We start from the raw sequence: 22,412 nt of genomic DNA, 5'->3' as shown, positions 1-22,412 counted from the left end.
ATATATATATATACGTTACTGAGAACTTCGGGTACACTCGGGTTCTTCGGGATTACGTCACGCGTACTCGAGTTATAACTGCACCCGACAGATGTGATATTCTTCGTTATATAGTGTCACGGCATATTGTCGCATGCATATTCACTAGAGGAGTGAAATTACATTGTTCAATAGAAATAAAAGTGACTCTTTTTGAATCCTAACTTTTCTCATTATAAATCATAAATTAAAACTTTTTTCATTATACACGTTCTCATTATACTTCTTCAAGTTTAAAGTTAGAATATTACCTTAACATATTAGAAATAGAAGAAATATAAAAATATACGGTTATTATTTTGTGTTATGTACATAGGAGTGCACAGTATTAGAAAATAAACTGGTTGTCAATCAACTGTCTCTAATCGCCAGCAAGTTTTTATCAGGCAAGCGCGATCTCTCTCTTGAGCGTACTAGCACATGAAATATACGGTTCAATGTCCATACCCTGCCAAATTATAAAAAATTATCTCCGAGAAAAAGAACGTAACTATTACGACAAATGTTCGCTGGATCGTTCAAGATTCAAAACTTTTGTTCGTGAAAACATCTTTGTCTTTTTTCCCAGCCGGCGATTGCATCCAGAGGTCTGCATCACGAAATTTCGAATCGTCTGGTAAGTCTGGTGATGCGTCGAGCGGACTGCCCAGACCTACGTCCAGCATTCTCCAGCTATCTGTATCAGTCTGAGAGAAGGGGGCGATCTTGGACCCCACGGATCTCGTAGCCTGCAGCGAGCGGGATCGGCTCGTCGCTTTCGCGGGTGGTCCGCGCCGACAACTGGCGACGTCCGCGCGCGCTCAGCCCCGTTCCGGGTAGAAACATTTGAATGCTATAAATAAATATAAATAAATTGATTTGCTGGCATTAGCATAAGTAGCGAGGGGGAGACACGAGGCGACTTCGACTTCGATGTCTCACCGCCCGCGTGCACCGTCTCTCTTCCTCAGTTTACTTCGTTCCGTTCTAGAGCAAGTCGTCGTGCCGGCCGGACGTTGATTTATATCGGTGTCCCTTCGGTTTCTGCGGCGTTCACCATCGACTCTTCTTCCCTTTAACTTAAAAGGGCACTGGACTATAGCGTCCGGATGCGCACACCGCTAGCTTGTCTTCTTTAGTCTCGTGGGAATTAATTTGCGAGAGTAGCTCTTTATATATAGCAATATACATATATGTATATTCGCGTCACCATCGGATTCCAAATTTGCAAACAAATTTGATACTACTTTTAATAAATTATTATTTTAAAAATGTAGCTTAAGAATTCTAGAAATAATCGATCTTCAATCTCTGAAAAGCAGCAAATTTCGAAACGTAATCCTTACAAAGTACTATTTATCAATTTATTTTACATAAAATTTTAATTTTAATTTTCATATTTTAATAAGTTTTCCTTCATAATCTTCCCTTCTTTATTTTGAAAATAAAAAATTATACGAGTAGATTTCATGATATGTATTAAAAATCACAGGAGAATAATATGTTCAAACGTTTATTTTGTTTGAAATATTTTTCTTTATTTTCAAAAAAGTGACCATCCAATAATAATTAGGCAAGTAAACATATAATTTAATTATATAAAAAATTGCATGCACTTTGTAGCTTTTATGTGACACTATCAACGTGGAGATCAATTTTTTATCCTCGGCATATAAAAATCAATATTTTTGTGACAAAGACTAATGATCTTTAACTATTATGTGCGACGGTTATAATGTTAGCGGAAAAAGCAATTCTCTGTAAATGTTTGAACGGAACTCATATTTCTTTCGTTAATGTATGCGTAACTCATGTCGCACGTGCAGTTGTCGATACTCAATGCCGAGTTATTTTTCGCAGTCGTTCATTTCAACTACTTCCAAAATTAACCACAGTCACTTTCTTCAGTTATCAGAGAAATAAGAATCATGTGGCAATGTTTGTTCTGGACCATTATACTTTCCTGTCTCGTTGAAAGTCAAAGTCGTCTGTCCCTATCAAATTATCAATCACGTGAAGACTGTTTCACAGATATCTTGAGCAAAGTATTGCAAACGTCACGATCTAAAGATGTTCTTCTCATGCTTCGAGATTCGCTGTTGGACGGGCAGATGAACGATATTCTCGATAAAATAGCTGCAACGATAACTCAACGTGTACCGACGCTTTATGTAAACGCGGATCGGATGGAGCCAGAGTTTCGGGTTTCTTCCTGGGCAATGTCACGCGATCTAGTCGTGTATATCTACGCCTCAGGGCGAGGACCGGATATCGTCGAGGGCGAACTCGTGGCCGAAGACACGAAACGCTTCATTCACGACCGCTCCCGGCCTAAGGTACTTGTACTGATGATACTTCGTCGACCGTGTCACGATCTCACGAAGCTGTTTCGAACAATGTGGTCGAAAAAGATTCTCGACGCAATTGTCGTAGAATACTCCAAATTAGAGTATTCCGATAAATGGTCAACGATTATCCATCGATATAATCCGTTCAATAACAGTCATACCGAGGAACCATATTCCGCAGATGTTGTATGGTTTACAGAAGATTTTCCAAATATGCAGGGTTACCCATTTATATATGCTTTTACTCGCCGGCCTCCTTATAGCGATATTGTATCAACATCTAACAGACAGGAACTGAAAGGCGTGGACAAGATCTTGAATGAGATTCTAGCGGATAAAATGAATTTCACTGGTTTACCTAAGATAATAACACAGCCCATCTATTTCCAAATAATGCCTAATGGCTCTCAACATGGCATCGTGGTTGACATATCTTCTGGAAAATATGACGCTCTCTTGGTTTCGCTACCAATATGGAAAAATATTTGCAATGCACAATGCAACATACAATACAGCAATCCTCTTCACATCGAAAATTGGTGCTTTGTAGTGCCAAAGTTGTTTGCCAAGCAGAATTTCATATCTGGTACTGCAATTCGAGTACTTCTTATAAGTATCTTGATCGTAGGAATCTTTTGGTTGTGCTCAAGATTTATGAAGTTTAATCCAAACAGATGGCATTCTTTGAGGATTGTTGGTATGATGTTGGCCACATCATTTCCACCGGCACCTACAAAGCTACACGAACGAATCATTTTTTTCAGTATTGTTGTTATCTCCATTTACTATTCCTCAATGTTTTTCGCCGAATTGACGAGCACTAGTTTCAAGAGCAATCATTATATTCAGTTTGACAATCTACAGGATCTGATGAACTCAGATTTGGCGTTGATGGTGCAAGAAAATGTGCCGGATGTCATCAAGCTTAATAACGTCTTCGAATATCAAATACGCAAATCAGGCAAGAAAATCTTAAAAGTTTCCACAATAGAGATCTGTCTAAAGGATCTACTAATGCATCAGAACGTCTCCTGCTTTATGAATGATAACTGGGCCGAACTAATCGCGACCAAAAATATACGGAATGGCGAGGCCGTGATAATGACGACGAAACTCTGCTATCTGTCGCCACCAGTCGGTACTGTTTTTTCGGAAGGATCGCCTTATATCAAACGTGTCAGTGACTTACTTCTTATGCTCATGTCAGGAGGCATTCGAGATAAATGGCGCCGTGAGTACCTGAGAAACGAGACGAGGAAATCTTTTCAATTGAAGCAAGATCATGCGAATTTTAACTACATTAGCGTATTTTATCTGACAATTTATGTGCTTATAACGGGATATTCTATCTCTGCTTTCACTTTCATCGGCGAACTGATTTGGAAATGTTTTTATATATATTAATTTAATAAATAAAATTATGTTTGTTTCAATAATGTATTATAAATCGATATTAAAAATGGTTTTACTGAAGTATCTAAAATTTAATTTAGATGTAAAAATAATTTTGTTTAACTATAAAAAATAATTATCTAAGACACTGAATCATAAAATGCTATTGCTATTAAGTAATACAGTAAAAAAAGAAATAAATAAACGACACATCATGAACAGACACGATTTTAGAGGAATAACATGTATTTAATATATATTGTAACTTTCATATTTATATTAATCTCAAAATTGAATCAATGTTTCTGAGCTTCATTTTTTTTTCCCATTGTGTGTATTGATTGCTGTATTTCTACCAATCCGCAAGTAACTTGCTCTCAATGGAGGATTTTTTTTGTTACTGTATTCGCTGAGAAGAACTCCAAAGTGAACCGAAACGTTCGTTGAAATAAATGAAGATGAACATCAACACCTGAGTATTATCTGCATCTCCTAATTCTTCGCTCTTATCAGTGTGTGACTCTCATTAACCTTATCTGAATTTTTATTTTATTATTGTTTAAGATTGAGACTCTTTCTTTATATTTATATATTTATTTAATTTGTTTAAAAAAATTAACATTATGTTAAATTATTGGCGTTCCACTGCATTTTTTTTTTTAGAATAATAAGGAATAAGGTTTAAAATACAAAAAGATGCGCGCGCGTACAAGTAATTAAATCACTATTAATTAATTAAGCATACATTTTTCATACATTTCCCACTTTTAATGACAAAATATTTAGAATTCATTTATATAAACACATACATATAATCTAATTATTAATATAAAAAAAAAGAAAGAATAAACACACTATCGAATCTTCTGAAATTATATAAGGAGAGTATATTCTTCTCATATTTATATATAATCTTGATCTGATCAAGGAACCCAAACCGATATATAATGGTCAGAATTTTTAAAAGCTTGTTTCCGCTTGTTCTAGCTTTTAGCGTGCGTGCAAGGCAGATTGGATCTCCTAATGACCACTAAAGGCATAACTTAGTGCTCAATGACCTCGTTTACTTGTAGAGGAGACCAAGGATAAAAGTAACACGAGAACAAACGTAATATTGCAAATATTATATCTAAAACAAATGAATTCAAACATGTTCTTCAAACATGTTAAACAGTTTAACTCTTTGATTCTACTTTTTCTCAAGTAACGCGAGATGTTAGGTTGAGCAGTTATTTGTATAGTGTGTTTGTGCCGAAAAATCACATCGAAAGTAATGTTTCAATCTATATTATGTTTGTAAATATTTTTATTTATTTAATTGTTTATTATTATTGTTTGTTTATTATATATTCATATAACAATAATTAAAAATTTATTTATATATTTAGTTTTTTATTTATTTAAAATATTTATAAATAAATCTAAAAAAATACTATTCTATAAAAGAATAAAAAAAATACTATTCTATAAAGAAATACTATACTACTCGATTCGGTAAAAAATATTTTATATTTATGAATACTTGAAAACATCCACTTAAGTCCTTGATAAATTTTGTTCTAAAATTTTAATATATTTAAGTATTAATTTAACATAATGTGATTACGTATTTAAATATTTTGTATTAAATTTATTTAATATTTCTTAAGAAAAGTAACATAATTTATGTTCAACAAAATTATTTTTAGATTTATACTTAGCTAAATTTTTTAATTCTTCAGCAAAACTATTCTTTCCTGTACGTAATTTGAAAATTGGTTCCCTCGAGGCGACATTATCGAATAGACAGACGAATCTGATGATCGCTGCGATACCAGTGGCGATAATGAGACGCGTACTTTAATCGCGTTTCGCTCACTATGAAATACAGTTAATCTTCGTTATTGCAAGTACATCGTGACGTCGACGCGTAATCATTATATACGGCGTGAGATGGACGCGAGCAATTTTGATCAATGTAACAGTTTCCTCAAACGAGCGGAACGCCTCCGACCTGCTCTTGCGAACGCGAGCGTATCGTTTACGTGAGTCAGTCTCGCTTAGGTCGAAAAGCGATCCTCGTTTCGGGAACAAAATCACCGGCCTGAAGAGCGAGCATGCTTCTTGCTTATTTTTTCCCTAAAAACAGCCAATTTCGTGTAATCTTCTTGCGAGAGCGGGGCGTGGCCCAGACCACAGGGATACTTGGTAGGCAACTGCGACGTGTGTCATTAACCAAATCCTTCAACTGACCGTGATCAGTCTCTGCTTCTCCTTTTCGAAATTGAATGAATAAGTTTAGAATTACGAAGGTGCAGTCCTCCCGGATTGATCCAAATTAATGATTGCATAGCAATAATTTCTAATTACGTTATATCTTTTAAAAAAGTTTGAGGAATATCGCTAAGTCGATTTGATTGACATGACGATTAATATTAGACACTATAGGATCATCGAATCATTCAAGTTTTAATGTCGCGACAATTCTTCGAGATTTCTCACATCTTTTATTGTCATCTCGTACGGGATATATGTTCGAGTGTGACCTAGATGTTCAGTTGTACTAAAGTCTCGATTGAAGTACTGAAGATCATGTTTCATAGAAGCATAAACATTTAAGTCTTAGTACAAACGATGATTTTCCAGTTCTTTACTAAACACGATGGATCGTATCTTGTTAATTTTTATCACTTTTATAAGTATAAAAAGATTATAAACCAAATAAGTAAGGAAAGAAGTAATACAATCGAGACTAGATCTTAGAAACCTAATAAATAATATTTTTATATGAAAATTCTAAATACATCTTTCAGTTACATAAACTGTGCATCACACTTACTGTCAAAAACTTACCTTAAAATTCAATCTCAAATTAAACCTAAAATAATAACATCAATAATTCAATTGATCATCGGTTTGACAATGAAAATAATGTAATGTTACTAATATTTTAAAAACCTGTAAAATTATCGAGTGATTTTCATATACAATATTTCAACATTTTTAAAAAATATTTATAAAGTTATGTATAAAAAAAAAAGAGGATTGAGATTATTATTTAGTCAAATGCTCTTAGTATTTCAAAGAAAAGAAATGCGCATAATACGAATGACCTAATCATGTACTAAAAGGATAATATCAACGGCGATTCAAACATCTCATGAAAAAAATCACATGTTTTGTGATTCTTTCCATCTGTAACACATACGTATGCGTACTTTAATATCTTAATTGAACAAGAAATCTTCGAGCACACATCTCCATCGCAATTTGAGCGTGCAAGAACTTAACAACCGGGATGCAGGCGTAAAAGCGTTTTAGTATCGTGCTATTAAACAGCTAATCTATTTTAAAATTAATGTCGGAAAAGAGCTGATACTATCGCGGCGAGACCAGTCTGGCCGGTCGGCGATTGCTGATCGAGCTGAACTCTTCATGAGTTCTCCTTCCGTTTGCTGAATGATGATAAACAAACATTGCATCGATACTATCCATCTTCGCGCGGACGTTACGCGTGACCGACCGTAAACGCGTCTTCTGCTATGAGGTAGAGGTCTCATCTGCCGACGATACCGTCATTACCCCACCGCCGCTCGGTTGTTCCCGCTGCAGAATCACCCTCCACTTCCGCCTGGCTTGGCAGCCACTCCTCTCAGCAGCCTCCGTTGATACTTCCTCTCGCGCGCGTGTATCTCGTCAGTCGGCCTGGAGCCACGTGCGTGTACTTGCTCGAGTGGCTGTCACACGAGCGACACATCGGATAGTGTCACTTCGCGCCGATGAATCGCGGATCGAATCATCCTACCGCGCTTCCGATGACAGATGAATGTCTTCGCACAGAATTATCGGTGTAGAAAGATGATTACATTTCCCGATTCATTCGTCTTCATTATCGAAAAATCGTTCTATGAAGCCGGTTATAGAGAATATAACTTCTAATGGACTAAAAGAGATATGGGTTTACTGATGACATACGCGCGGGATAGAATAATAGAAGAACTTGGCAAAAAGCTGAAGAATAGTTAAAAAGCAACCGATTTGTTGATTTATTTGTGCCAAGAAGTTAACGCATAATGCAACTAAGATATTAAATGTTACTCTAGCTTATTGAGGAACAAATGTGACAAGATATTAATGGATGTAGGATGCTCGTTCGTATGTAACGAATTCAAGATCTAATAATTTGCAAATGTTGAATGCCGACTCAAAGAAGACTCGAAATATCTTACCGCGGGTTCATCGATCAAGCTTACCGGGACGCGGCATGTTTCACCGCCAATACAGACGTATGTAAGAGAGCACTTCGGGGAAGAACAAAGATATCACCGCGAGCTGAGAGCAACTAGGTAGCTCTCAAAGGTGAAGACAGACAGTCGGTTGGAAGTCCAAAGAACTAAAAATATCAGTCGGTTCCGCAGTTATGCGCGCCCGCAGTCCTACCACGTTGTGCTCCACGCTGGACAATTTTACTGGCTGGAGAGGAAGAGTGATATCTCCATGAAACAGGGCCTGCCTTTAATCTCGCGAACTGCAATTCGCGGTAAACGACTATCAGGCACGATCGTCGTTACCGCAACGAGCCCGTCGACAGACCGGACATTCACGCGAAACGCGATCACGCCGCGTCTTTATGCGTAAACTACGGGTGGGCTACGTCTTCATTTACTACCACTACTACCTAGTCGCTGACATCTGTCGTCGGCTGCTATTGCTATACATTGCTCTCATCGGAATAACATCGAAAATAGCAAGTATAAGAATTAAAATGTCAAAACAGAGACTATTGATGTATTCATGACTTTTATCAGTCAATCTTGCATCGATGCATCGATGAATTTTTTTCATAATTTCGAGCTATTTATTCTTTCGGATATATTGAAGTACCGGGGTAAGATTTTCCCTGTGTATGTTATTTAGGGAACTGAGGTATATAGTAATGAAGGCTTGCGTTCTTCAAGGAGTAGAGACGTCAAGCACGATCTTTTGATCTTGTAACGATTTGCACGCGAGAACGAAACGTCAAACGGTTTCGTTGGATACAAACTAGTTAAAATGCATGAAATGTGTATTTTTTTACACATCGTTTCTTAGCTGCCTTGAACGCCGGCTGGAAGAGATATAAATCATGCTGCGCTATAATAGGAATCTTTGCGGCATATGTAAGATACACAGACTACCATTGTTGGAATCATCGCTGAAATTCTATTTATGATTAAATGTTTATAATTAAACGTTTATATATGTCATAAACTTTCCATTCTATAAGAATAATTTTTAATTTTTAAGTTTTTCAACTTTTCAAATAAACAACTAAGTAACGACAGTCTACATGATATGAGCTAATTTTTAATGCTTAGACTCTCTTTTGGTGTGAATTTTATATATTAGGGAATTTTTGCAATATTCTGTATACAGTAAATGTCATTGCGCATATACAGTTCAACTTTTCACTAATTAACATGACTTTAACGTTGCCTTATGGATATGATATTGCAAAAACTTCCTATTGTATTACTTCCTATTGTATATTGTATACATATCCAATTCTGCAAACTCTGTGTGTCGAAACCATTTTCAATCTTTGAAATGTAAATGTAGACAGAATTAGAGTAGTAGTATAATATCACAAATTGAATTAACAAACAATTTAATAATATTAATATTATATACAAGGCATTTTAGAGAATATAAAAATTTCAAATTTGTTAAAATTCACATCGAAATATTTATGAAATAAAATAAATGCAATTCACTCGAATAATTGCTTTAATGGATGCATCTCTTCTGCATAACTTCTGAGAAAGACTTTCCCTATAATTCCAACGTTCTTACGCTATTAATTCGTCTAAATCAAGATCCATCTATATTGGGTTTCAGATCGAGTTCAGACTTAGGGTGCAGTGTCAAGGCCAAGAGTTCATCTCGCGACAGATTCGACGACGGTGGTACTCATTGGAGGATCGAATCTCAAAGTCTCCGGGCTCACCGACGGTATTTCACAGCGCGGTTGTTTGAAATTCTTCGCGTGGAGTTGTGCCCGTATTTATAGACTTGCGTCTGGTGCGTACGGCCGCGTACGCGAACGCGCGATACACGCGTTCACGTACGTAGTTCCCTCGTCTTCCGTCTCAAGGGTGTGGGATAGGTAGGTATAAGGTAGATACGTGTAAAACAGCCGTCGATCACGAGCCACGTCGAGCCTACGTTTGCAGGAAACGAGCGGCAGCATGTCGCGATCATGACGCGATGCGTCCACAACAGGAGCACTACCGGCCTGACTCGCCGACGAATGCGTCTCTGTCTCCGTCGCCGAACCGTCTGCGCTCGTCCTCCTGGCTGCGATCCACCGATTCATTTCCGGGTATGATCGCCGGCGACACCGCCACGATCTTCCGAGTCCTCGTTGTCTTGCTCGTCAGTTACGCGGTCACGGCTAATAATCTGGTAAGTGCCTTATTTACGAAAAGAATAGTTTTACTAAACATCAAAAAATTTAACTAGATATAGATCTGAAAATAAACATCAAATTATGTATGATGCTCAAATTGGCGCTATAATGTCAAAATTTGATTGCTCATCATGAATTTCCTACATAATTATTTCGATGGTCCAATAAAATTATTTTTAGATTTATTTAATCTTAGTATCTACTTAAATTTTTTTAGCTACTCTAGCAAAATCTTTTCATGTATATATTGATAGCAATAAAAAATGTTAGGACTATAAAATTTTTAATTCTTCGGATTTTTTAAATGGTTTTTACCCGGATTATATCATCAGTTGCAATAGAAATAAAATGTTAAATGCAAAATTAGGAAAAAATTAAGATTGAAGTTTTATAATCTTTTAAATTGTATTAATGCATACAACATTAAAAAATGAAATGTAATTGAAAAAAAAATAGTTGCAATGTTATTTATTAGAATTGTCAATATGCCTTCTTTATTTTACAAATTTGATATTTTCGTCAATGATAATGAAAAATACGAAATCACAATCACAAATTTAAATTGAATGCGATGAAGAAAATTTTAGATTCAAATATTGTAGAAAAAAAGATCATCATTATTGATAGCAAAACACGAAATATATAGATTGTAATGCAATTGGATTCTTGCTAAATTTGAAATCAATTATTTATCAAATTGATTATTTGAGCACATATTTTTTCGAAAATTAGAAGCTGCATAGAATCGCATTATTAGCTGAAAGATTTCTGGTAACTACTACAACTAACTACTACTATCTGCAATATAGTTAACTGGACAATAGTTTTCATGATTATGATGCGTTCAGCCTCTAGGGATGTAGAAGTATCGACCTCGCATCGTATTACGGGAAGCAAGGACTTTCCTGATTGATCGATTATTGATCGTAAAATCGTTTAGCTGGGAAAAACAGGGTATTACACGTACCATATACCCAGCTAATGTACTGTAATTTTGGTATTTATCGTGTACAAGTTTACTTAATTGGTTTGCCGAATTGTATCTGATAATATCTAGCCGGTAATCGGTTAATATACACCATAATTTCAGAAAGCGCGTGTAATCTCGCACTTCAAATTTGATGTAGAATAAATTGATATTGACCTGGATAACATAAATTTGCGAAAAATTATACTTAATCTCGAGTTGCCGCTACGCTTACATATAGGCTGTATACTACAATTTTATATGTCCGCTATTATTCACTTAATAAACTAAAAACTTTAAATACAATATATACGCGTAGATAAATACTTTCAAATTTATTCAGTGGAAACAAAGTCGAATGTTCTGAAAAAGGGCTTTGCACAAAAATTAAAATTGTTAAATGCGCGTAATTAGTACAAAGAAAATATTCTTATACTAAACTCATTTAAAATAAACCCGATTAATGTAGTCACTTTATCAAAAATAAATTGGTGATTAGTAGATAGATTAAGGAAGATGGAAAGGTTCAAGAGGCCTAAAGCAACCGATAAAGCATGTCAGCAGGAACCTAGCAATACTAGCGCAATTACCGACCAAAGTGAAGAAACCTCGTTTTAGTTAAGCACGTCGGGATAATTACTGTAATTTTGTTTCGTGGCCATTTTTAGGTTACAATAATCATTTACAGTTTCGAGGTTAATATGCCGACACGTAAACTAGTTCTATCGCTAGGTCGGTAATAACATTGCTCAAAATCCTCATTTTAATATAATCGCTACCATCTAAAAAGAGTTACGTCTAGGCGCAAGAATCAACGAAATATTTATATTTCACAAAACACAAGATTCTGTTACGAGCAAAATTGAAGCAACCATGTTGAAAATTATATGAACTCTGCGTAGGATGAACGTTAGTTAGACAAAATACATTCTACAAGAGAACGCGGAAGTGTAACATTCTAAAGTTAAGTGGCAAAAGGTCAATTTATCTTACTATAATGTAGAACACATCGTGTTTGTATAAAGTTTAAGAATATGTTTTTTTCTTAATCATACAAACATAATTCGCAAAGTCGCGATATTGGCATCTGTAAAGTTTTTCAATATACATCTGGCGACCATCTTGAACAATATCTATGAATACATTCAAGATTTTGGAAGAAATAATACATCAATTCTGTTGTCATATAAATTTATTTTATATTGAAAAAAGAGACTGTATTAATTGGAAACTTTAGTTGAAAATGAATAAATAAAAATGAATAAATAAAATTTTCTGGTTGAATCTATTGTAACTCTTGAGATAAACCAGAATTCTGATTGATATAATCAGAATCTTTTGGTTCAACCATAGAATTTTTTCTTAATGTATAAAAATAAAAAAATTAATAAAAAAATCTTAGAGAGAGATTCTCAACTCCTGGATCCACGATCATAACAATGACTTTGTATATGTTGAAATTTAGCGATAAGTATAATAAATTGCATGCTCGAATGCTAATTTTTATCAATAAAATCCTTAGTTATAGTGACGCGGGTTATATTTGGCCGGATGAATGCCACTTCAACTGTTTTGATGCACATGATGCATATGTATATACATGATATTACCGTGCGTGGATGATATCACGTAGTAATCGAGCATGTGCAAAATCATTTGCTGGGTTATCGTGCCAGACACGGTCATTTGATTAGTCGTGCTAAATGATTGCTAGTTATCACAATCGATATCGGATTCTCCGCATCCTTCAGCTAGACGAAAAGAGGAGAAGAATAGGAAGATCAGTGCATTTTTATACATGTTTGGAAAACGTATAAAGAAACAGATAAGCGTGTATCTGAGTCCGATAGCGTAGGTCGAATAAACCAATTTATGACACGATCGGCGTCAAGATAGACGTTACGCCAGATACTCTGTCGATGTTGGAAGAACAACATTGTCCCATCCTCGACTTCGTGTCAACTTTTTAACCGTAAATTCGAGTTTGTTGAAAATAATCAAACGACAGATATTTGTTTCTCTAGTTTATCCGGGAGTGATATCACGATCGCATGGTATTTGGAACGCGAGCGTGTGTTTTTGCAGTCTCTCCGTATCCATTTTACCGAGTGAAGGTCTGTTTATTACTACGTCGACTAGAGGTGACGTTTGCGAGCTAGGAAGGAAGTCCCAAGGAAACTTAACTGCATCGTCTTTTCAGCTCATTTATTAACATGTCATGTAAACATTGATATCTCTTCAAATGTCATTAAGTACCTTGATGTATAGTTTCTCTAGAAAAGTTTAATATAATATCATCAATTATTAAAATAAAATAATAAAAGTACATTCTGACAAAAAAAAGTTTCACAGATCAAGACATCAGGATTGTTTTCTTGAACAAGAGTGATTTATGATATTCCTTCGTGATAGAGCTTCGAGGCATTCTCATAGGTCGAGAGGAATTAAATAGTCCTGCATTTGGCATTTTGCCATATCTGTCACCATTTCCGAGATAATAGTCCTCTTGTCTATCTATGCCTAACCTTTTTATCAAAGAATTATGATATTTCTCGTATTTACAAAGATATGTTTTTTCACGTTGATTATCTATGTGTACATTATACAACTTTGCTTAATGTTTTATCGAGTTTTGCGACACCAGAGAAGCGACTCATATCAATACAATGACAGCATAATCACGCCTGCATAATAATTCCTCCTTTCTACTACACAAAAGCAAAACAACTTTTCCTGTACACTTGGCACCCCATGAAGAGCTTCTTGCATTGTCCCGAGTAAGTCCTAAAGTCGAAGAAGCACCTTTCGCGTCTCGGAGAGTTGAATCAACCGCAACGCCGATTTTCCAATTAACAATCGCTTCTCGGCATTGAAGCGAGTGTAGTCGAACGTTCGCGAAGGAGACGTTGCATTAATCGCTGAACATCTCTTGACTTTCTAACCGCGTAGGTATCACTCGTCGACGGTTGACCTCGACCCTGTTGCATGTACCACGAGCACCCCGTGGTGAAACTTCCTGTCGTGTTATCCTCGAAGATGATCGTGTAGTCTCCGTTATTACAACGCTGAAAGGCTCTCGGACATTCCAGCAGCTATTTCCACTTTCCCAAAGAGACAACTTCCGCCGAACATTATCGCGAACACTGGCGAACAAATATGCCACGCAAGCCTATCGATTTTCCAAACGATTTCTCTATCGTTACATACAAATCATTAATCGTTTTTATCATTTTAATATGTCGCTTCTAGAATGCAAACTATATAAAATATCGTGACATACCTTATTTATATATGCTTCCTCTCTTCTATTGCATTTATTATAATATTAAATGAATATAATGAAAATGTATATGTTTGTATCTTATTAGCAAATCTTTTTATCATTACGTTTTATCATTATTTTTTTATGTATTTTATTTTTATAAGATTGTGGAGTTAATTCACACCTAGTCTATCTGCGCTAAATTTATCACGTTCGGCAATGAATTATCGATTTTTTTATAACAGGGAATGTTTCGAATATCGTGTCCTAAGAGATGTGTGTTCATTAAAAGAAAAAAAAAGAAGAAAAAAGAAAAAAGGAAAAAAGAGCAAAGTCCAAGCCGCGAGTTAAATCGCCTAATGGAGAAGCCGGCCCTTCTTTCGCTTCATTAAGTTACGCAAAAAACGTACTGGTACCGCGTGCTTTTCATTGGTGCAAGAACAACCAACTGGGAAAGACTGGAACATCTCTTGGCACCCCGTGGAGAATCCTCTCTCCTGCGGGACTCTCCGGATCACTCGGCAACTCCTTCTGGCGAATCCAGCTCGATTAGCTTCTTACTGTGTATCGTGACGACTACCGCGTGGAATTTCAGCCCGTTGTCGGGCAGGAAGTATGTGAGTCTCGCGGTTGATAAAAAGTTGCCGTCATCGGGGAAAGAAACGTGGTACCACGCGGGATTGACGAGAAAAAAGGGGAGGTGCGATGGAGCGGGTCTCGAGAGAGGACGAAGAGGACGTAAAGGAGGACGCACAGAATGTCGCGTACGATTCCCTTCAGCAGCATCCTGAAACTTGCAACTGCTTTCGAAATACGTTTGTCTCTCTCTCTCTCTCTCTCTCTCTCTCTCTCTCTCCCCCTCTCTCTCTCTCTCCCTCCCTTCCTCTCTTTCTTTTTCTTTCTCTCGTAAGATTCTTGTCGCCCGTTAGAGGCCTGTCTTCTCCGTTTCCATCCACCCCCATCCGCCTGTCGTTCCTCATCTTCTTCCTCATGGTTTCTTTGCCAAGACATTTCACATCGTCTATGTCAAGATCGGCGATTCCATTGTCTCGACGTCGATGTACGCGGGGAAAGCGGTCGCAATGGAACGATTAGAATTTAGCGATCAGTTAGAAGTTCAATATGTGATTGTCGAAGCCGCGATCACTGGCACTCGATATACACGATAGCTCATGACACGAATTATTATCTCACGTTTGATTCACCGATAAGGGATGTATGACTTGCTCAAGCAAATCTCTATCGCATGTACGTTTGAATGGAATTTGCTTAATGACATTCGTATGTCTATGAAAAAGAATGAAGCGTTTAAATGTTGTATGATTTTAAAATATTTATTGTTTCACAATTGATTTTTTATATATTTTATATATTCAAGCAATAAAGCTTCACATCATATTCATTAAGTTATTGCTTGGTAATAGAAAATATTAAATCAAATTTTTAACATTTCCAATTATCTTGTTAATGGGTAATAACATTTATAAGTTATGCTTATAAATGGCATCTCTAAATCTGCAAGACAAACGTGTAAAAATAAATAATAACCGGTTAGCATGATTGGTGCACTGTTGCACGTGACATTGTTCCTTTACTTCGGATTTAGCAATCGTCGTGCATGAAGTGGGAATGTCTCAAAACAAGTTATTCCGGTATAACTCGTCGCACAAAGACCTACCTTCATTAATATCGTATATTAACCGTTGTTCATAGTAAGTTTTTTTGCTAAATAAATGTACCGTTTCCTGTAAACGTAGCCATCCTAATCAAAAGAGCGACACATTATCATCATCATCACGAAATAAATCGCGTTAAAGTTAATTTCACAAACTCGGTAACATTTGAATTATCCTTGCACAAAAGATACAAAAATTTATTTATATTTATGTTATATTTATTATTATATATTCATTAAATGATCTTCATACTTTTGTATGAATTGATAAAAAAGTCAAATCAACGACTATATTCACAAAAGTTAATTGAGAATCAAGATAAAGGCACATTTCAGTTTTACTTAATAAAACGAGAATAAGATGAGGCGATGACTAGCTATTACGATAGTTCCGCATTGAGAGCATATCAATAGAACACTCGTCTTAGCCGCGGGTGCTGATGTATCTCCGTGCAGAACCTTTCATGCGAGCCAGTGTAGAGGAACAATGAGAAATTATTACAGTCCTAATAATATAAAGCAGTGGCGTACAGTGTCGAGACGGTGATCCGGAAATAACCGTGGCCATAAATGTAAACGCGTGTATGTGAAAGAACGAACGAAGGGAAATAAGGAACAGCAGGTAGAAGGGATAGTTAGTGATGGTTAAAAGAGCTGCAGGTGACCTTTCTTTGTTGCTCTCAGATTCTATAATGATCAGTTTTACAGTCTAAATTTCTACTTGAGACACTAATGTAAATTAACTCGCTCTATTTTGAAGGAATTACGAAATCCCGTATGCGTCTTCTCTGACATTCTTATTTTATCACTCTCGACAACGCTTATTTATATCTACAGAAAATTAGATAACATTCATCTATTAAGTTAATTATTAATCTAACATATATGTAACATATTTCCGGTGTAAACATATGTAAGATATATAACGTACTTACAATGCGTATCGAAAATTGATACTTAATAATCGGATCCGGTCTCAAGAGAATTGCATCACTAAGAATATTTTTAGAAACTCAAGGTAATTGAGAAAAAAAAATATATGAAATATAAAAAGAAGCGTAATCAACGCTTTCGGCACGATGATGCGAATTGATATGTATTTATGAATTGAAATGAACTCTGCACAGAGTGATTAATGAATGTAGTAAAACGTAAGACACTATCATAAATAATCTTCTTAAGATGCAATTCTCCAAACGAATATCGGTATTTAACGATTCTTGAATGTTTTCGTAAGAATATTCTACTTGAACTTTTATCAGTGACTTGATTGAAACATTTCAAAATATTCCATACAGTTTAAGTAAAAAATAATTTTTATTATTTTATAATAATTTTGTCACATTAAGCTATATATCAAATTACAAATAATCAATTATTATCGGAGTATAAGAAACGTGTCTTTAAAAGTTTATAAGAGAGACATAATAAAGAAGTAAAGTTGTCATTGCAGTTAGTAATAAGTAATAAATTTTGCACACTCTCACTCTGGCTAGAAAGGCAACTGAGAGGAGAAATTATGTAACATAATTATGTGACATATTAGACGCATAATATTACCGCAAATGGATTAGAAGAGAAGATAAAGACCAAGCTATGGTGAATGGTGTTCAGTCACATCGTTAGAGTTGGAAAGAGAAATGGTTCTCGCATTTCTGAAGATTTGTCTATAAGGAAGCCGTTTTCATCGTGGATAATGTCGTTTATGAAATAGATGACGATTTTTTAGAACCGCGTACATTTATTGCTGTTATTAAAAATCTAATTAAAACGGAGCAGTATTTACGAGCTCTCGTAAATCTCGACTCTAAAGGATATCGAACTCTTATACAAAGTAAGAAGTGGCGCAAAAAGAGAAGTAACGTTGCTACGGACTGTGACGAGCGACGTGTCGAACGGGCTGCGTTTCAAGGGACATGAATTGTTCTTAATGGCTGTCGATGCAAACTGTACGGTGTTATTGTACTTTACGATACTGTCTATTACTTTAATCGATTGTTGGCAGGACAGAATAAACGCTGACGCACGATTGTGAGTTGCGGTCCCGTATTACGAGTTTAATTTTCATGCAACCATCACGACAATATCGCAATGATCATTCTGTTATACATGCAAACGTATTCTTGCAATTACGTCTCTATAAGGCGGCGAAATCAAATGCCTTGGCTACGCTAAAGTTGTAGTGCAACTGTAATTTCTCTTTAAAATAAATGAACGAATGCATTACGTGAAATGATAGATATACTAATCAAATTACACGATGATTATACGAAGAAAATTTTAATTTATTTGCTAGAAGCGTGTGCTAACTAAGTAAAAAGAAAAGATATTTGTGACTATAATTGCATGATAAAATATTGTGATTAAAAGCTCATGCTTATTGCTAATATTAGTAATAATAATTATATTTAGTTTTCTAGAAACCAAAAAATATATAGTTGAAATCGTGTATTTTTCTAACCATAATATTTTACATACAATTATAATCATAAATACTAAAAACTTCTCTCATATATCAATACATGTTTTTTAATATAACTATATTATTTAATTCTATTATTTTTAATTTAGTAAATTTCTAAAATTCTTGGTCTAAAATGTTAAGTAAAATCATCGACGAAATCTTAGAAATAATCTTTGATCATAACAATGAGAATGTTCTTCCGATTGTTCGCGTACCATAAATCAGATCACGAACTCGCCATAGCGAGCATTCCGTTGACAGTGCGACGAGACAACAACCGGGACCATAAGATCTCACATTGAATTTGTAGCAACCCTTCGCCGAAGAAGTCGCAAACCATTTTTGGACATTGAGTAAACTCCAACGACGTTACCATCTAGGGAAGTGTTAATTCACGAAATGAATGTCACTCTGTCCAAATCTTGTCTCTCGTTTTCGTAGTCTATGCGGAATTATTTGTGAAAACTTTTATTTATGCAATTCATCGTAATTTCAAGATTAGAATTAAGTATTGTGCAAAGCTATAATTTTCACACTATAGTTGATTTTCTCTAATAATAATTAAGAACAAACAAGTTATAGATTGAAATATATAAAAACAAATTGATTTCAATAAAACAATATTTATCGGTTTAGATCAAGAAACTGTAGGAGTATAATGCGTGACTATAAGAGCACATTGTGGAACCCATGCGTCGATCTCGTAATATTAAAATATGCGTGGACACGGTGGGCAGACCGGCCACGATACCATCTAAGGTATAACTCAGGCGTTAGCTCGAGAAGCGACGCGCTTCTGAACCTTTCTTCGTCTACCATTCAAAACTGTCTGTATCACATTCGTTCCTTCGTGTATTTATGATCCAGATTGTCAAATGATGATCTTTAAACGTTACAGCTATCATATTTCGAATTGCGCTATCTTCATTGCGTATATTTACTAATTTTTTCGTTTTCTTTCTTTTCAATTTTTACATATGAAAAAAACGGCTTTGCTGAAGTATCCAAAAATTTAACTTAGATATAGATCTGAAGATAATTTTGTTTGATACCAAAATAATGATAAGCGGTCAAACTAGTTGCTAAAATATTAAAACATTTTTGCAACATTATCATTAATGCTGAAACGATCTATATAATTATTTTATCCAACAAAATTAATTTCAGATTTGTGTAGCCAAATTTTTAAATAATTTAGCAAAACCGTTCCTTCCGAGCATTATTAATCTTATATCTCGTACTTCATAAACATGTTAGAATCTTAATAATATCAATTTGCATCACACAAATAGATCTAATTAATTTCCTTCATGAAATAGACATAAAGATATGAACATGGAATAAACAATAAATAAATAAAATATACATGAAGATATCATCTCAAATAAAGAATAGGAATCGCCTTACTCAGTTGCGGTTGAAAACCACTTATCAAGTTGCAGTTGAGAAAATCTATACGAGTTATACCCCCATTTTTAGAATTAACATATTTTAAAAATTGTGCTGAATTGTATTATGTGTATGCTACATTGCCCGAATATTAAAACTATAATATGAAAAATACGTTTAAAAATTAAAAAAAAGAAACGATTTTTAAGTCAACCCCCAGTTTGCATTTTTTCCTATTTTTTAAATTATGTTGTGCTAAAGTATTACTTTTAAATAATGATAATAACAGAAGTTATATGATAAAAAATAATTTTAAAAAATTCTGATTACAATTGATATTTATGTTCGCCATATGTCAATTATTTAAATAGCATAAAAAAAATTGTGTACCTAACAATTGTTTTAACTTAGCACAAGTGAGCACAATCTTTGACAAAATCCTTGATGATATTCAGAGGACAGAAAGGCACTCTTGCGTGCAGCCCTTCGCGCTCAGCTTTCTGTCCATAAATAGAATTTATAATGCTTCGATGTGAATAATACTGTATATGTGACTTGAAAGGCTTGATTGGCTAGTTAAATTTCATATAAAATAGCATAGTTTTTCGCGGATGTAGATAAAGTTTCTTGATATTCGTACCATTCTTGCGTAGACCTCGTACAGGATTTTTCAAACGATGGATATCTCGTTGGCAACAAGTAACATGCTCTTCTACTTTACCCCGCGGGATTGTCTTCCCTTTTAGCGGCACAAACTTTTTGCGGGATTGTCACTGAGATGCAAGGTACCGCACGTCTCAGCCTAGTTTGGACACGCTAACCTTGCTGCATACGAATTTCTCTTATTTCATTTATTGTCCTTTCCAAGATCGTCTTTTCTTTCATTTCATGTTTTTTTTTATCTTGTGTTCCTTCTTTTGACAAGTAATTCCGTACTAATGAATCATTATTGCTTGTTTTCTATCAACTACTTCGTTATTTCAGAGTGATTTATATCAGACAAAATATTACTTTTATGTATAAATTTCACTGGATGTGTCTACATCAGGATATCGCTTTATTACGTTTAATTGATACCAATTAAATATTCATAGCACAATCATCAAATCCGGTTCGGATACATATGTAATTTTATTAACTTTTCGATAATATTCTACTCATGGGCAGTACCTCGAAAATATTTATATAAAATAAATTCATTAATCGGTTACCGTCTCAGAATCCACGAAATGCTTTGAGATTCCAATTGCTAAAGATTCATCAGTAATTGCACGTGCAGATTCGTTTGCATATTTTAATTAATTAATGTATTGAGCGAACACAATTTGAATTGAAAACTCATTCTCGTGCATTCCACAAAAATTCGCAGTCAAGCACGATGGCATTAAACTGTAACTGTTTTTAATGTGCATAGCCAGAAATTATTTTTGTCTCGATTTTTAAATGCCGAATAATGATAAGCATAATATTCACACGTTGAAAATAAATACATTTAATTTGTGGATACAATGTGTTACAATTTGCGGTTGTACATTTGCAGTGGTTTTTTTCTGAAATTTTTTTTGAAATTCTTGTATAATATAAACTTGAAAAACATTTAGATAAATATCTCTCGCTCTCTTTATTTTATTTAAATATTTATCATGTTTAGTATTATACAATCCTTTTCCAAAAAGCAGGGTAGTAACTAGTTAAAACATTAAAAATTAAAAAAAAAAGTTAATAATAACTTTTAACTTAACTTAGTTAATAATAACTTTTAACTTAATTTAGTTAATTTTGAACGCATTAATCTTTAACTTAATTTAGTTACTTTTAAACTTTAATTTATTAATTTTTTTTAAATTAAAAATTTTTCTACAACTCTCTTAATGCTAATATTTGTTTCTATAAAGTTTTAAACATTAAACACCAATTTTTATTGACTCGCTAGGTTTTGTCAAATCCCACTTATATTTGAATCACACTAATTTTAGGTATCATAAACATTATATTTCAGCAACATAAATATGAAATGAGCCTTAGATAAAGAATTATTATAGAACAGTACTGCACATCCAACCATTTTCTAAATTTTTACGTATATTTTACGTATATTTTTTGTAACAAACATCTAGTCGATATAATTGTAAACATGAGCAATCGTTTCAGAAGTTAAAGAAAGGTAGATAAAGGTTAAAAAGAGAGAAATAATGCAAACATTTACTCTTCTCCTTTGCAAGTTTTTACAAAAACGCCTTATGATGTTACTTTATTATATATAAGTAATTTACATGTGAATATAAAATTAAATTTACTTATAATCTAAATATATAATAATCTATATTTGTAAGTGTTATTTAAAGTAATTTCATTAAAAAAAAAATTAAGACATTCTGATCTCTGAAAATCATTTTTTTTTAAATTAACTTCTTTTAAACTTAAGTTAATTCAATCTTAACTTAACTTTTATTAAATTAATTTTTTATTC

General features: G+C 34.4%; 1 protein-coding gene across 1 annotated transcript in view; it reads left to right on the top strand.

Moving 5' to 3' along the window:
• Positions 1 to 9,808: 9,808 nt before the first annotated feature.
• LOC108690480 (coagulation factor VII) overlaps positions 9,809 to 22,412 on the top strand; it is a 17,292-nt gene continuing 4,688 nt past the window's right edge. The window contains exons 1-2 of the mRNA XM_018197784.1: positions 9,809 to 9,882; positions 9,950 to 10,181. Coding sequence (XP_018053273.1) covers positions 9,984 to 10,181 — 198 coding nt within the window. The 5' untranslated portion in view covers positions 9,809 to 9,882; positions 9,950 to 9,983. The remainder of the gene's footprint in view (positions 9,883 to 9,949; positions 10,182 to 22,412) is intronic.

Source organism: Atta colombica, unplaced genomic scaffold (genome assembly GCF_001594045.1).
Source record: "Atta colombica isolate Treedump-2 unplaced genomic scaffold, Acol1.0 scaffold33, whole genome shotgun sequence".
In the NCBI taxonomy this organism is placed as follows: Eukaryota; Metazoa; Arthropoda; class Insecta; order Hymenoptera; family Formicidae; genus Atta; species Atta colombica.
Note: the sequence above shows the minus strand (reverse complement) of the source record. Positions and strands in the feature narration are given on the sequence as shown.